This window comes from Pelophylax lessonae, assembly GCF_965119305.1.
Source record: "Pelophylax lessonae genome assembly, chromosome: 2".
NCBI classification, from domain to species: Eukaryota; Metazoa; Chordata; class Amphibia; order Anura; family Ranidae; genus Pelophylax; species Pelophylax lessonae.
The window spans coordinates 411,683,206-411,697,966 of record NC_138769.1 but is presented as its reverse complement, the minus strand read 5'-3'; the positions used below and the strand labels follow the sequence as shown (position 1 = coordinate 411,697,966).

The window sequence follows — 14,761 nt, the reverse complement described above, 5'->3', positions numbered from 1 at the left end:
AAGACTTGATTGAGCAACCATCTCAGGGTACTCGCCTAGCACCTCCTTTCATTCCACCAGCTGACACCCATCCTCTGACTACTCTACTGTAGGGTGGCCCCTTCACAGGTCAGGCCCTCCAACACGATCCCCTGTACTCACGATACTGTTTGAGGTTCTCCAGTGTCTCAACCCCTCTAGTCAGCTCTCCTGGACCTCTGGGTTCAGCTCCTTCCTTCTGGTTCACCAGGCCGACTGCCTGCGACCACGTTCCACCAATGCAAAAGGAGGAGACAGCCACCACCCTCCTTCTGGGATTCTATCACACCCCAGAATGCACCGAGACAATCAGTCTGTGCCACTGAGGCTGTATCAAAGCCTGTGTACCCATTAGCCTGGTTTCCTCCACTGTCCAATATGCCTCCCCATTGGACCAGTGTGGACACTCCCTGGACTAGCTGAATCACACACTGAGCACCATGGGCAGACCTAACTCACAGATCCTGCTCTCTTTTAAGCAGAAAGCAATATAGAATTTGCCTGCTGCTCCTCTGACAGAGCCAAAAACTATACTCACTCTCTAGCACCTACCTAGGAGGGCAGCTTCTCCTCTACTCATTCCTTTGGAATGAGAACTACACAATCCATGGTACCTTGCTGCCTGCAAGCAGTGAGGATGTGGTGTGCTTGTTATACTGTGCCTCCTAAAACTCCTCCTCTCATCACCTCTGTAGTTAAGACAGCAGGCTATGTGAAATGTGTAGCACAAGCAGTGTATATTCACAGGGTATAGGGAATAATGGTTTCTGCATGCAAGGAAGGACATGTGTTAGATTATTAGGAAAGTAAGTTTACAAACATCGAGCTCATTAAGGTTAATAATAGTAAGCTAGAAATAATTGAAACACAATATGGAAATGAATAGGATTTTAAATTTTGACCTTAGATACACTTTAAAACCGCAAGCCCCACTGCCTAGCCCCCAAAATTCTCCTAAGCTAAAACATCCCCAATGTTGCTTTCTTACCTCATCTGGTGGCAGTAGCCTCTCTTGTCTACATATCGGCTGTTAAAAGTCTAATGCCTGGGTTGTTCATGGCTGCACATGAACATCTCAAATTTTTGCAGGCCAGAATATAGACCCATGTCACCAGAGAAGGCAATTAAATACCACAGGGGCTGACGGCTTATCTTAGGTTACTTTAGCAAGGGAGGGAGGGTTATAGAACTCCAACTTGTCCCTTAGGTGCACATTTAACATTGAAGCATATTATAGTGCAATTGTAGTAGCACATTGGCATTGAGAATTTCAAAATATAATTTGGAATATCCTGGCAGAGTACTGGTCTAGCATGCTTCAGTAAAGTAAACTTGTCCTGCAGGCAAGTAACATTTATTAAAGCGTAACTCCACTTTTGGTGTGAAAAAAACTTTGTTGCAGAGTCCTGCCTTTTGTTATTCTGAAGAAATCATTGTTTGTTCCTCTGTGCTGAGTGGGTCAAATGGGAGTGGTTTCATAATTATCTATCAGCTGTGGCAGCTGCAGGGCTCTAATGAGGAAAGCTGCTGGGCCTGCATCCCTTTAGACGTATTCCTATTGGAAGGATCTCACCAAAAATTACATTTTTGTTGCAGGGGATGCCAGAAGTCTGACCTATATCTTAGGCAGACTTCTGGGAAAATTGGTGAACCAATCCCATAAGCAGGAATTGATGTTTCTGGGCTGTGGTCAGTACACATTCTGTGTACAGAACAGCTCCAGGTATCCATATTGCATTGCATTTTCAGAAAATTACAACAGCTGCAGATTAAAAAGGAAAGGTCATTTTTAATAACATTCAATTACATTATGACTTGTGTCGCAATTGTAAGCGCTATATTTTTCCATTATTTGCTGATTTTTTTCCCCCCCGAAAGTGGAATTACCCTTTAAATATTTTAAAGTAGGTCATTCAGTCACAGCACACATTTTCATTTTAGAAGTTCAAAATTGTAATATCAATACAAATTATAGCTTCAAAATAGGATTTGGGATATAATGGAATAATCAGAATACTGGTCAAGCATGCTGCAGTAAAGTAAGCTTATCCTGCATGCAAGTAATATGAACTAAGGCTACTTTGACATAAGATGCTGCTTAAGAAGAGACAAACTAAAACTAAACATACGTGTTGTCTTTTATACAATGCTGGCATGTGTTTCTAAACAAAAAATCAAACATCAGCTTACCAGTGCCGGCTGCAATCATTTTCTTTTTTTCACCTGCTGATCTGGCCAGTTAGTCTGTACTATTTCCTTTAACAGACAACGCTGTCCAGCAAAAGGTATTGATTGTGTAAAACCATTATCTCAAAATTAAAAAAGGAACTGCCTAAAAAATGTTAGCAGGAGTTTGGTTCTAATTTGTTAAGTCACAACCATCGAAATTTGTTAGTGCATCTAACACTACCATCGCCACAGTCTGACATTATTGATGTGCAGGGGTGGCTCCAACAGTCCTTTGCAGAGTGGAGCCATCCTAAAAACAGGCAATGTGTTACTGGCCGAATCACAAAGCAGAAAAAAAAAAAAAAAAAAAAGGAAAAAAGCCTAAGGCACCCTTCTTACAGTACGGATCCACTCAGCGGACCCTGCTAGCTCAGTGGGGATCACTTCGTTGATCCCCGCTGAACAGGCAGATGACAGGTCTGTCTCTGCTCACTGTCCAGAGATGCCAGATGGGTGTCCGTTAACATCCGCCTCCCCATAGAGGAGAATGGGTGGCCTGATCAGGTCCGCCTGAAGAAACGGACAGGCGGACCTCATCGGTCCGATCGTGTGGCCAAAAAGATATTTTATACACATACATACACACACACACACACAATCTCCCAATAGGGAGTACACCCCTCAGATTTTTAAAAAGAAAAAAATGTATCGTCTCTTTTCATGAGACAACACTGAAGAAATGACACTGCTACAATGTAAAGTAGTGAGTGTACAGCTTGTATAACAGTGTAGATTTGCTGTCCCCTCCTAATTACGCAACACACAGCCAATAATGTCTAAACAGCTGGCAACAAAAGTGAGTATACTCCTAAGTAAAAATGTCCAAATAGGGCCCAAAGTGTCAATATTTTATGTGGCCACCATTATTTTCCTGCACTGCCTTAACCCTCTTGGGTATGGAGTTCACCAGAGCTTCAATGGTTGCCACTGGAGTCCTTTTTCACTCCTCCATGATGACATCAAGGTGCTGGTGGATGTTAGAGACCTTGCGCTTCTCCACCTTCCATTTGAGGATGCCCCACAGATGCTCAATAGGGTTTAGGTCTGGAGACATCCTTGGCCAGTCCATCACCTTTACCCTCAGTTTCTTTAGCAAGGCAGTGGTCGTCTTGGAGGTGTGTTTGGGGTCGTTATGTTGGAATATTGCCCTGCAGCCCAGTCTCCGAAGGAAGGGGATCATGCTCTGCTTCAGTATATCACAGTACATGTTGGCATTCATGGTTCCCTCAATGAACTGTAGCTCCCCAGTGGCGGCAGCACTCATGCAGCCACCGACCATTACACTGCCACCCCCATGCTTGGCTGTAGGCAAGACACACTTGTCTTTGTACTCCTCACCTGGTTGCCGCCACACACGCTTGACATCATCTGAACCAAATACGTTTATCTTATTAATGGTTCCAGTAATCCATGTCCTTAGTCTGCTCGTCTTCAGCAAACTGTTTGCTGGCTTTCTTGTGCATCATCTTTAGAAAAGGCTTCCTTCTGGGAAAACAGCCATGCAGACCAATTTGAATCAGTGTTTGGTGTATGGTCTGAGCACTGACAGGCTGACCCTCCCACCCCTTCAACCTCTGCAGCAATGCTGGCAGCGCTCATACGTCTATTTCCCAAAGACAACCTCTGGATATGACGCAGAGCATGTTCACTCAACTTCTTTGGTTGACCATGGCAAAGCCTGTTATGAGTGGAACCTGGCCTGTTAAATGGCTATATGGTCTTGGCCACCGTTCTGCAGCTCAGTTTCAGGGTCTTGGCAATCTTCTTATAGCTTAGGCCATCTTTATGTAGAGCAAAAATTATTTTTTTTAGATCCTCAGAGAGTTCTTTGCCATGAGGTGCCATGTTGAACTTCCAATGACCAGTATGAGAGAGTGAGATTCACACCTGAGACCTTGTAACACGAATGAGTCATATGACACCGGGGAGGGAAAATGGCTAATTGGGCCCAATTTGGACATTTTTACGTATCGTGTACTCCCTTTTGCTGCCAGCAGTTTATACATTAATGGCTGTGTGTTGCGTTATTTTAAGGGGACAGTACTCACTTTTGTGAGATTACATATACATATACACACACACACTCAATTTTTGTTCTTCAGTGTAGCCATTATTTTATTTAGATTATTTGCACCCAGTTTTATTGAAAAGCTGCTACATTATACTGAAAAGTAACACCGACTATACACATTCAATATTACCTTCAATCTGGAAAGAGAAGTATCTTTTTTTACTCCCTGCAATGCCACCACAAGGCTTGTAAAATTCCTGCAGGGCAGCTGCAATTATGTTGAACCCCCATTCCGAACTACATCTCCCAAGAGATGTAGTTTTTCTACATATTATGTGTGGGCGGGCTCTTTGAAAAGAAGGTAGTTGCACCATTTTTCTGGAGAATAAAATAAATGTATGCGTGTTGAGTAGGGCAGCCGGGCAGACAGGGTAGGGGATAGGTGGAATTCAGTAGTCCAGCAGGCAGGCCCAACAATGCTACTTGGGATTTCAGAGCAGCAAAGGCACTATGGTGTCAGCTCAAACAGGACCCCAGGGGCACACAGGATTTTTGGCAGATTAAGAGTTCTGTACTTGAAGCAAAACTTAGGAAATGCATAGAGGTTTTGAAGAAGTCGTTTTCTATTCTGCTATGAAATAAACTAACACTACATGTGACCTACCATAGCAAAAGCACTAAGGTTTCTTTAGAATGAATGGAGCACTGACATTGTATAGAGCTTATTTCATTTTGAATACTCAGAGACATTGCCAAAAACAGCAACATACATTACCATAGCATACACAGAACAAGTCTTCCACTGCTTTCCAGAGATATTCAATATTCGAATGCTCAGATTTTAATCTAGATCTCTTGGTTACAGATTCCGAGACACAATTTTTATCCAAATTGCCTGTAATAAAAAAAAAAAGGAAGGACATTGAACCAGGGTTTTTTCCTCAGGGAGTAGGTGCAGGTACTTCTTCCGAATACCCCATTGTCTCCACCCCCTACCCACCTCCAAGCACCATCCCTTGGTTTCATCCCTACCCACCTTCCAGTACCATCACCTTTAGAGAATACAAAATCAAGTAAATTTGTATGGAATTTAAGAATAATAAAAAAAAAAAAAAAAAAAAAAGCAAAAAAACAGATCCCCTGCAGCCAACAACAATAGACACCCCCTTCCCATCAATAATAGATTTGCCCAGCAACAATAGAGCCACCACAAAAAAATACCACCCACCCCAGCAACAATAGACTCCAACTACAAACAATAGACCTCCCTCAACAGTATATCCCTCCCAACAACATCCGACCCACCTCCAGCAACAATAGATCCTCCACCAGCAACAATAAACCTCCCCAGCAACACTAGATACCCCCATCAACCCACATCAACATTTTTTTCTCCTTTTAAGATGGTGACATTACAGTAACAGAAATATTGGTGAATACTTTATAATTTTCAGCTGTGCAACCAAATTAAAGCGGAGTTCAACACAAAAGTGGAACTTCTGCTTATCTGTCGTCTCCCCCCCCCCCCCCCCCGGTTCCACATTTGGCACCCTTTGGGAGGTGAGCAGGTACCTGGTTCTGACAGGTACCCTGTTCCCACTTCCGTCTGACCTTGTGGCGGCGAGGTACTTTGGAAAATCGGTTGGACACCTAAGAGGCTATTTAAAGTTCCAAGTCCACTTTAAAGTGTCACCCGTTTATCAGGTAAAAAAAAAAAAAAAAAAAAAAAGGGAGGACACATTGGGGAACAGTGAATCTGCTGAAGAAATCTGTCGACCAAAAAGCAGTGACCAGATCAGCAGAACATGAATCAGAGTGACAGAGAAGTCATTGATAACTTAGCTGCATAGGCAGTGACCAGTGACCATTGTGCAAACCTAAGCTGGTTGTTCCACTAAGCTTGGCATTTCGTAAGAATGACGAGAAAAAAAGCCTGGTACACACTATGATTTTCTTTTCTGTTTAACCAAAAAAAACTGTCAGCTCCGTTCGAAGCTGCTGTACTAACGATCCAGCGTTAGTACAGCGATCTCCCCCACTGAGCTCTTGTGTTCTGACAGGGGGGTTTACACACTGCCAGAACACTACCATCAGTGCTATTATTGGCTGAGAGCATTGATTGGGAGCCGCTCGGCTGCTGGTGTTCCAGGTGCTTGTCTGTCGCATCAGCTGCCATACACACGGGCCAAATTTCGCCCAGTTTTTATTGAACCGGCAAATGTCGCCTGGCATTCAGCCCGTGTGTATGGGGCTTTAGGCCATTGCTGAACAATCAGATTTTAATACAAGGTGCAACACTAGAAAATGTGAATGAGCCAGTGGGGGAAAATACTGTCTATTGTACCAAGTACAGATTCCACAGGAAACATACCAGATGCAGAACAAAAATCAAGCAAGAAAAATTGGGCACCACTGTTGTGTGAATATACTTACAGTACTGTATGAACTCTGTCTGGAAATCATTTCTAACCTCCAAGAAACTTTTTCCTTTTTTGCTACCAGCTATGAGGGCTTCTGAATCATATACTGCAATGCATGCCACTTCTGCTTTCACTCTGGCAAACTCTGCAAACTACAAAAGGAAGAAGAAAAAAAGCAAACACACTTTAAATATTACCTGTATGTGAAACACCATAAAAACTTTATTCAAAGAACCACTTTATCCAGTGCTGGAAATGTCTTCCGTTCTGGTGCATACAGGAAACTTTTCCTGACGTAAACCTGGAAGCTGTCATTCTGCAAACGTATGTTGCCTGGCTGTTATTTTTGAATTTCTGATTGCAAAGCTTCACTTTACCTATTATCATTTAAACTGTGATTTTTTGTTTTGTTTTTTTAGCAGACAAATGACCTTGCCAAGCTGTCCCTAATTTCTACATTCAGTCCTGTTTCTTGCATTAGGCAGTCTCAGTATTAAGAAGTCAGCGGGGAAGAACCACCATCCTTCACAATCCAAAATAAACAAATTAAATACCGTGAAGTAAATCAGACTGAGCCTTATGTATAAAAAAGTGTTTTAAAAGGTGAAATGTCCTTGTTTTGCTTTGAAACCAGAACTGTAAAAATGTCAGCTGAAATAAGAACCCTTCATTGTAGATTTCATAACCAAAAAGGCATGGGAAAAAGGTACAGTACATAAAAAAGTGTGTCCTTCGTAAAGTGACAGAAAAGCATACATGTTAATTTCATCTCAGTATTTGTTGTTACTTTTTCTCTAGCTTTCTAAAGACATGCTATGATGATATTCACTTTGATATGTGCACATGGAAGTGTTAGGAAGTGTTTTCAGCAGCTGCATCCTGTTCATAGGTTTCCATGTATGTTCTGGAATTCCCCACAGTCTTCAATAGGCTTGACATATTATACGAGACTAAGGGGTTCCGGATAAAACTGCTGGAAATGCTCCAGGACCAGGGTTCTTTTCTGTAGCAAACCATTACTAAATTATAGGGCATGTACTTTAACTTTGACTCAGATTGTAGCTTAAAAAACTCCAACTACCAAAAAAATGTGGTACTGGATGGGATTTGCAAGCATGAGCACTCGTTATTTTACTTACCAATGGCATTCTTGCAGCAGTGGCATTTAAACTGCACAGAAGGGACTCTCAATCTCTATTTTACCCATTTAAAGATCAATAAACCCACCTCATTAAAACTGTTAGTACACGTTGTATTACAAATAGTTCACGCTCAGTCACTATGCGATTCACTTTCTGTATTCTGCAAAACACAGTTTGATCCTGCTGTCTACTGTCCCTCCCTCCCTGTCTGCATCCCTGCTGCAGCCTGGGATTGTGTAGACCAGCTGTTGCCACACCTACTAAACATGCTCCTGTTTCAGTTCCCTTCCAAGCTGTTCACTTCCTCCTTTCTATTATCTGTGCCTATAGAGTCCCACATGTGGGTGTATACACTCCAGTTAAAGACAGTCCACTCCCTCCCTTCTCCTCCACACCCACTAAACAGCTCTACACTAGAGAACGGGATATTACATGTAGATTGGTGGAGGCATCACCTCCCTGTAATTACATACAAACAGACACAGGCTGAAGGGGCATGAAACAGGCTGTGATTGGCAAAACCTTGCACCCCCCATAGCCACCCATTTTAAACCTTAAAGCCCTCACCTCCAATGCACATAGTGGCAGCCTGCATGTGGTTACAGGCGGCTAATGGAAAGCATTTTGATCATGTGACCACTGTGACAGCCAATCACGGTGGGAGGAGCTGATGCCAAGGGGTTAAGGAAAAACATATTACAGATACAATCAAGGCCACTACTAATACAGCAGAGAGTAAAAAAAAATATATATATATATATATATATATATATATATATATATATATATATTGTTTGGACATGCCTAAAGTGCAAGTATGGCCATTTCTTATTGACTGCATGGTGGAGGTTGCATACAAACACTCCATATCAAACACTTTTACTGATACATACAGATAAAGGCAAATATTTTAAAAAGTTGGTTTATTTTACCATTTGCTCCAGTGCAGACATTAAATCTTTTACAACTTCTCTTCCCGCCAGGAATTCAGTAGGAGCCTTTTGCAAGACTGGGGATGTTAAAACAGACATTTCTGTGAATAAAATGAAAACCACCAATTAAAAAATTTTAAAAAGTAACCGTGTTCAACTATAATTTGCAAGGAATATGATTTTAATATTTGCTGCCAAGAACTTTTTCCCTTTAGGACTGTTGCTTAAAGTGTTTGTAAAGTCACTAAAGTGACTTTACATGTACAGTATCTCACAAAAGTGAATACACCCTTTACCTTTTGGAAATATTTTATTATATCTTTTCATGTGACAACACTGAAGAAATTACACTTTGCTACAATGTAAAGTAGTAGTGTACAGCTTGTATAACAGTGTAAATTTGCTGTCCCCTCAAAATAACTCAACACACAGCCATTAATGTCTAAACTGCTGGCAACAAAAGTGAGTACACCCCTAAGTGAAAATGTCCAAATTGGGTCCAAAGGGTCAATATTTTGACACTGACACTTCCACCACCACACCATCCGAACCAAATAAGTTTGTCTTGGTCTCATCAGACCACAGGACATGGTTCCAGTAATCCATGTCCTTAGTCTGCTTGTCTTCAGCAAGCGGTTTGTGGGCTCTCTTGTGCATCATCTTTAGAAGAGATTTCCTTCTGGGACGAGAGCCATACAGACCAATTTGATGCAGTGTGCGGTGTATGGTCTGAGCACTGACAGGCTGATCCCCCACCCCTTCAACTTCTGCAGCAATTTTGGCAGCCCTCATACGACTATTTCCCAAAGACAACCTCTGGATATGACACTAAGCACATGCACACAACTTCTTTGGTCGACCATGGCGAGGCCTGTTCTGAGTGGAATCTGTCCTGTGTTAACCGCTGTATGGTCTTGGCCACCGTGCTGCAGCTCAGTTTCAGGGTCTTAGCAATCTTCTTATAGCCTAGGTCATCTTTATGTAGAGCAACAATTATTTTTTTCAGGTCCTCAGAGAGTTCTTTGCCATGAGGTGCCATGTTTGGGTTCCAGTGACCAGTATGAGAGAGTGAGAGCAATAACACCAAATTTAACACACCTGCTCCCGATTCACACCTGAGGCCTTGTAACACTAACGAGTCACATGACACCGTGGAGGAAAAATGGCTAATTTAACCAGGAAATGGTCACTGTACTGGGCCAATCATAGGTGGTGGAGGCATTTCCTGCATGTATGCCCATCCATTAAATATGTGCTCAAGAGTCTTTGGATCCTAAGCCGAGCCCTGCAGGCAATAGTCACTGTATGCGTGTAATTGATGGTGCGCTATATCTGAAATATGTGCAAAAATGCAAATGAATAATGTGCAACCTCAAATATATACAATTAAGGTGCAAAACTGTAACATGTAAATATACATGAGAAGAAGTCCCAAGACACTAGTGTGTCTATATTGAAACTATTTTCGGTGATGTGGTTGGTGATGGATGGTGTTCAAAAGTAATACGTGACTTGAATTCCCTCCACCTGTTAGAATTCCTCCTTACCGGACGGAATGAAATAAGTGCTCTCCTTAAAGGAAACAAACAATCCCTGGTGCTCCAAAATCAAAAGGTGCTCCCCACCGTGCATAAAAAATGGCCTGCTGGGCTTCTTACCAGATGGATATAGATAACATGCGTAATTGCATCCCCCTTGGACAGGTCTGTCTCTGTATCCAATTGGTCCTTATCAGCCTCTGGTGGATATGGACACCGAATACTGTTGCGCTGCTCACAGGCAGATAGGTCCTATATTCCGGTGACACTGATAGCCGCTTACAGTAAGCGGTGGGAAGGATCGTATCGTTCCAGCATGACATGTAAAAAGGAATGACTGCTATAGTGCATTATCCTTAATGTAAACTTTATTCAAAATAAAATTGCACTTACATGAAATATGCGGTAGAAAAGCGTAAGGAATTCCTGTATGACTAGGGTCCGGCTGCAGCCCAGATCCCCAGCGACGTGGTGACGGCACGCCTCCTGTCTGACGCGTTTCCGCCTAATTGGCTGTCTTCGGAGAAAGGAGGTTCTCGCGCGCCGTCACTTCCGTCCTATTTATTCTGAAAGGGACCGCGTCACTTCCGGTGTCAACAGAGGAGGCGCCGGAAGTTAATTGCGGGACCCTTGGTTTCAGTTTCCTAGTACAACTTCAAATATTAATGGTCCGATATCGGGGTGGTCTCCTGTATTTAGTTAAAACTAAACCACCATGTTTCTGGCATTGGGTATCTGGCGGTATATAATACTCTTGCCTTTACTAGTATCGGCTCCTCCCCATCGGCCATCAGTTCTTGAAAGATAAACTGGATATGCATATATAATGTACATATAATGTCGCCTTTCTGAAAATTAGCTTAGGTTGGATCGGTAAAGCAGGTCCCAAGACTTTGTCCTCTTGAAGGACACCCCAGTATTTTCTGAAAACATAGTTGAGCCATTTATAGTTGCTGGAAAATTTTGTGGTAAATGCATATTCAAACTGTGGAGAGGTAAGTTTGGTCATGCTTTTTGGTTCCACTAGGTTCTTTTGTTCCAAAGGGGTGACATTTTCAATCTCTCTGTCTAATTCGGAGATGTCATACCCTTTTTCAACAAACCTCTGTTTTAGGGTTCCTACTTGTTGTTGGAAGTCCTCCTTCGTGGTACAGTTCCTTCTGATTCTCCTAAATTGACTTCTAGGAACCGAACTGAGCCATTTGGGGTGATGACAACTATCTATGGCTATAAAGCCATTTCTGTCGGTCGGTTTAAAGAAAGATCGGGTTTCAGTTTTTTAATGCATTCACATCGCAATCCGATTGGTGTCACCATTAGGGAAAGTGCTTAGAAGTCACTTCCGGTGTCACCACTGGTATTGCGGACATTAGTTGAATTTTTATCTTTAACATTTTAAATAAAGGTTTTTATTTATGTAAATAGTATTAATTTTACGTAGGAGAATTATCCCCCGAGATGTACATTATATATGCATATCCAGTTTATCTTTCAAGAACTGATGGCCGATGGGGAGGAGCCGATACTAGTAAAGGCAAGAGTATTATATACCGCCAGATACCCAATGCCAGAAACATGGTGGTTTAGTTTTAACTAAATACAGGAGACCACCCCGATATCGGACCATTAATATTTGAAGTTGTACTAGGAAACTGAAACCAAGGGTCCCGCAATTAACTTCCGGCGCCTCCTCTGTTGACACCGGAAGTGACGCGGTCCCTTTCAGAATAAATAGGACGGAAGTGACGGCGCGCGAGAACCTCCTTTCTCCGAAGACAGCCAATTAGGCGGAAACGCGTCAGACAGGAGGCGTGCCGTCACCACGTCGCTGGGGATCTGGGCTGCAGCCGGACCCTAGTCATACAGGAATTCCTTACGCTTTTCTACCGCATATTTCATGTAAGTGCAATTTTATTTTGAATAAAGTTTACATTAAGGATAATGCACTATAGCAGTCATTCCTTTTTACATGTCATGCTGGAACGATACGATCCTTCCCACCGCTTACTGTAAGCGGCTATCAGTGTCACCGGAATATAGGACCTATCTGCCTGTGAGCAGCGCAACAGTATTCGGTGTCCATATCCACCAGAGGCTGATAAGGACCAATTGGATACAGAGACAGACCTGTCCAAGGGGGATGCAATTACGCATGTTATCTATATCCATCTGGTAAGAAGCCCAGCAGGCCATTTTTTATGCACGGTGGGGAGCACCTTTTGATTTTGGAGCACCAGGGATTGTTTGTTTCCTTTAAGGAGAGCACTTATTTCATTCCGTCCGGTAAGGAGGAATTCTAACAGGTGGAGGGAATTCAAGTCACGTATTACTTTTGAACACCATCCATCACCAACCACATCACCGAAAATAGTTTCAATATAGACACACTAGTGTCTTGGGACTTCTTCTCATGTATATTTACATGTTACAGTTTTGCACCTTAATTGTATATATTTGAGGTTGCACATTATTCATTTGCATTTTTGCACATATTTCAGATATAGCGCACCATCAATTACACGCATTTATTTATTTTTATCTGGGAGCAGCATATCACGGATCAGCGCACTTTTTCTTTTTCACAATAGTCACTGTACTGGGCCAATCATAAATGGTGGAGGCATTCCCTGCATGTATGCTCTCACCCAATATATATGTGCTCAGGTGTGTTTGGATCCTAAGCCGAGCCCTCCAGGAAATGGTCACTGTACTGGGCCAATCAGAAGTGGTGGAGGCATTCCCTGCATGTATGCTCACCCATTGTATATGTGCTCAGGTGTGTTTGGATACTAAGCTGAGCCCTCCAGGAAATGGAAACTGTACTGGGCCAATCATAAGTGGTGGAGGCATTCCCTGCATGTATGCTCACCCAATGTATATGTGCTCAGGTGTGTTTGGATACTAAGCTGAGCCCTCCAGGAAATGGAAACTGTACTGGGCCAATCATAAGTGGTGGAGGCATTTACTGCATGTATGCTCACCCATTAAATATGTGCTCAGGTGTGTTTGGATCCTAAGTCGAGCCCTGCAGGAAAAGGAAACTGTACTGGGCCAATCATAAGTGGTGGAGGCATTCTCTGCATGTATGCTCACCCATTAAATATGTGCTCAGGTGTGTTTGGATCCTAAGTCGAGCCCTCCAGGAAATGGAAACTGTACTGGGCCAATCATAAGTGGTGGAGGCATTCCCTTCATGTATGCCCAGTGCCCACCCACTGTATATGTGCTCAGGTGAGTTTGGATCCTAAGCTGAACCCTCCAGGAAATGGTCCCTGTACTGGGCCAATCATAAGTGATCGAAGCATTCCCTTCACGTATGCTCACCCATTGTATATGTACTGGAATGCCCTGGCGGCAGATGATTGGCCCAGTACTGTGACGGCTTCCTGATATGCTCATCTGAGAAAGTGTTACATTAAGTCACATCCACCAATCAATGAGGCACCATGGCGCACAAAAAACTGTCCCTATTATATAAGGGCTTGTTGGTTAGGTTGATCCCCTTAATGAAAGGGGTCCTCCCCTAGAGCTTTCTATCAGTTGTACTGACTTTAGTGTAATAAAAGGGAACAGCAGAACTTTGCACTAGGCTGGAGGCTGAGATTTGCATACAGAGCACACCCAGAAACAAGGGCCCTAGCACAGTACTGTACATGAAGACCAATATCACACAACCAACCCATTCGCTTCCATGGTTGACACCTAGCCAGCTGCTGATTGCCTAATCAAGCAGCCTTAAGGCTGAGCCAATTTCCCCGCCCCCGCGTATCAAAAGCGCCAATCAGGAGTCAGCGAAGTAGCCCGCAAACCGAAGCGGAGTTACACTGACTAGCCATATGTGTATGAAAAGCACCGGCTCCGCTCCAGCCACCCTCCGCACGAACTCCGGCGGGCTCTGCCTTACCTAAAGAGGTGACGCTGCCTCAGGCGCCGTGCAGTGCTTCCAATATCAGCAGAGCCTTTCACGGAAAGCCAGTGTACAGCCGGCCTCAGGTGTAGCCCGTACGGCGGCGTTCCGAGTCTACACACAGTCTAATTTATTTCCTTCATTATTTTTCCTCCCTCTGTGCTTCCACTAAAGTCACAAAGCGGAGCGCATGCTCCTCCGTCGCGCCGCACTCTGGGAGTTGTGGTCCGTCAACCGGACAGCAGAAGAGCGTGATTACAGGTTAAGGAACTACGTTTCCCGTCGTCCTCTGCGACCGACGCTACGTACAGCTCAGTGGAACAAAGCTAATAGAACAGTGATATGGGCCTGTGTGCAGAGCTCCGTGCGGAGTGCTTGTTATGGCTGGGTGGCCTTTTAGTCAGTCTGTTCTCTGCACAGGGCACATATAGTTGCTTTGTTATCACACCAAACACATTGCATATCAATAATAATACAGGAGAGTAAAGGTGGCTGACATTGTTCTCACGTCAAACCAAAGCCAGGTGCTAAACCAGTAAAGTAGCTGAAACTATAGTGTGCTTT

At 43.3% G+C, this 14,761-nt stretch overlaps 1 protein-coding gene across 2 annotated transcripts in view; it reads right to left on the bottom strand.

Annotated features, from left to right (window-relative positions):
* The window catches only part of GTF2I (general transcription factor IIi), a 132,671-nt gene extending 118,250 nt beyond the window's left edge, over positions 1-14,421 (bottom strand). For both annotated transcript variants that reach the window (XM_082245209.1, XM_082245210.1), the window contains exons 1-4: positions 14,195-14,421; positions 8,753-8,853; positions 6,692-6,830; positions 5,034-5,153 (exon numbers count right to left, since the gene is read on the bottom strand). In XM_082245209.1, coding sequence (XP_082101335.1) covers positions 5,034-5,153; positions 6,692-6,830; positions 8,753-8,851 — 358 coding nt within the window. In that variant the 5' untranslated portion in view covers positions 8,852-8,853; positions 14,195-14,421. The remainder of the gene's footprint in view (positions 1-5,033; positions 5,154-6,691; positions 6,831-8,752; positions 8,854-14,194) is intronic.
* Positions 14,422-14,761: the final 340 nt, after the last annotated feature.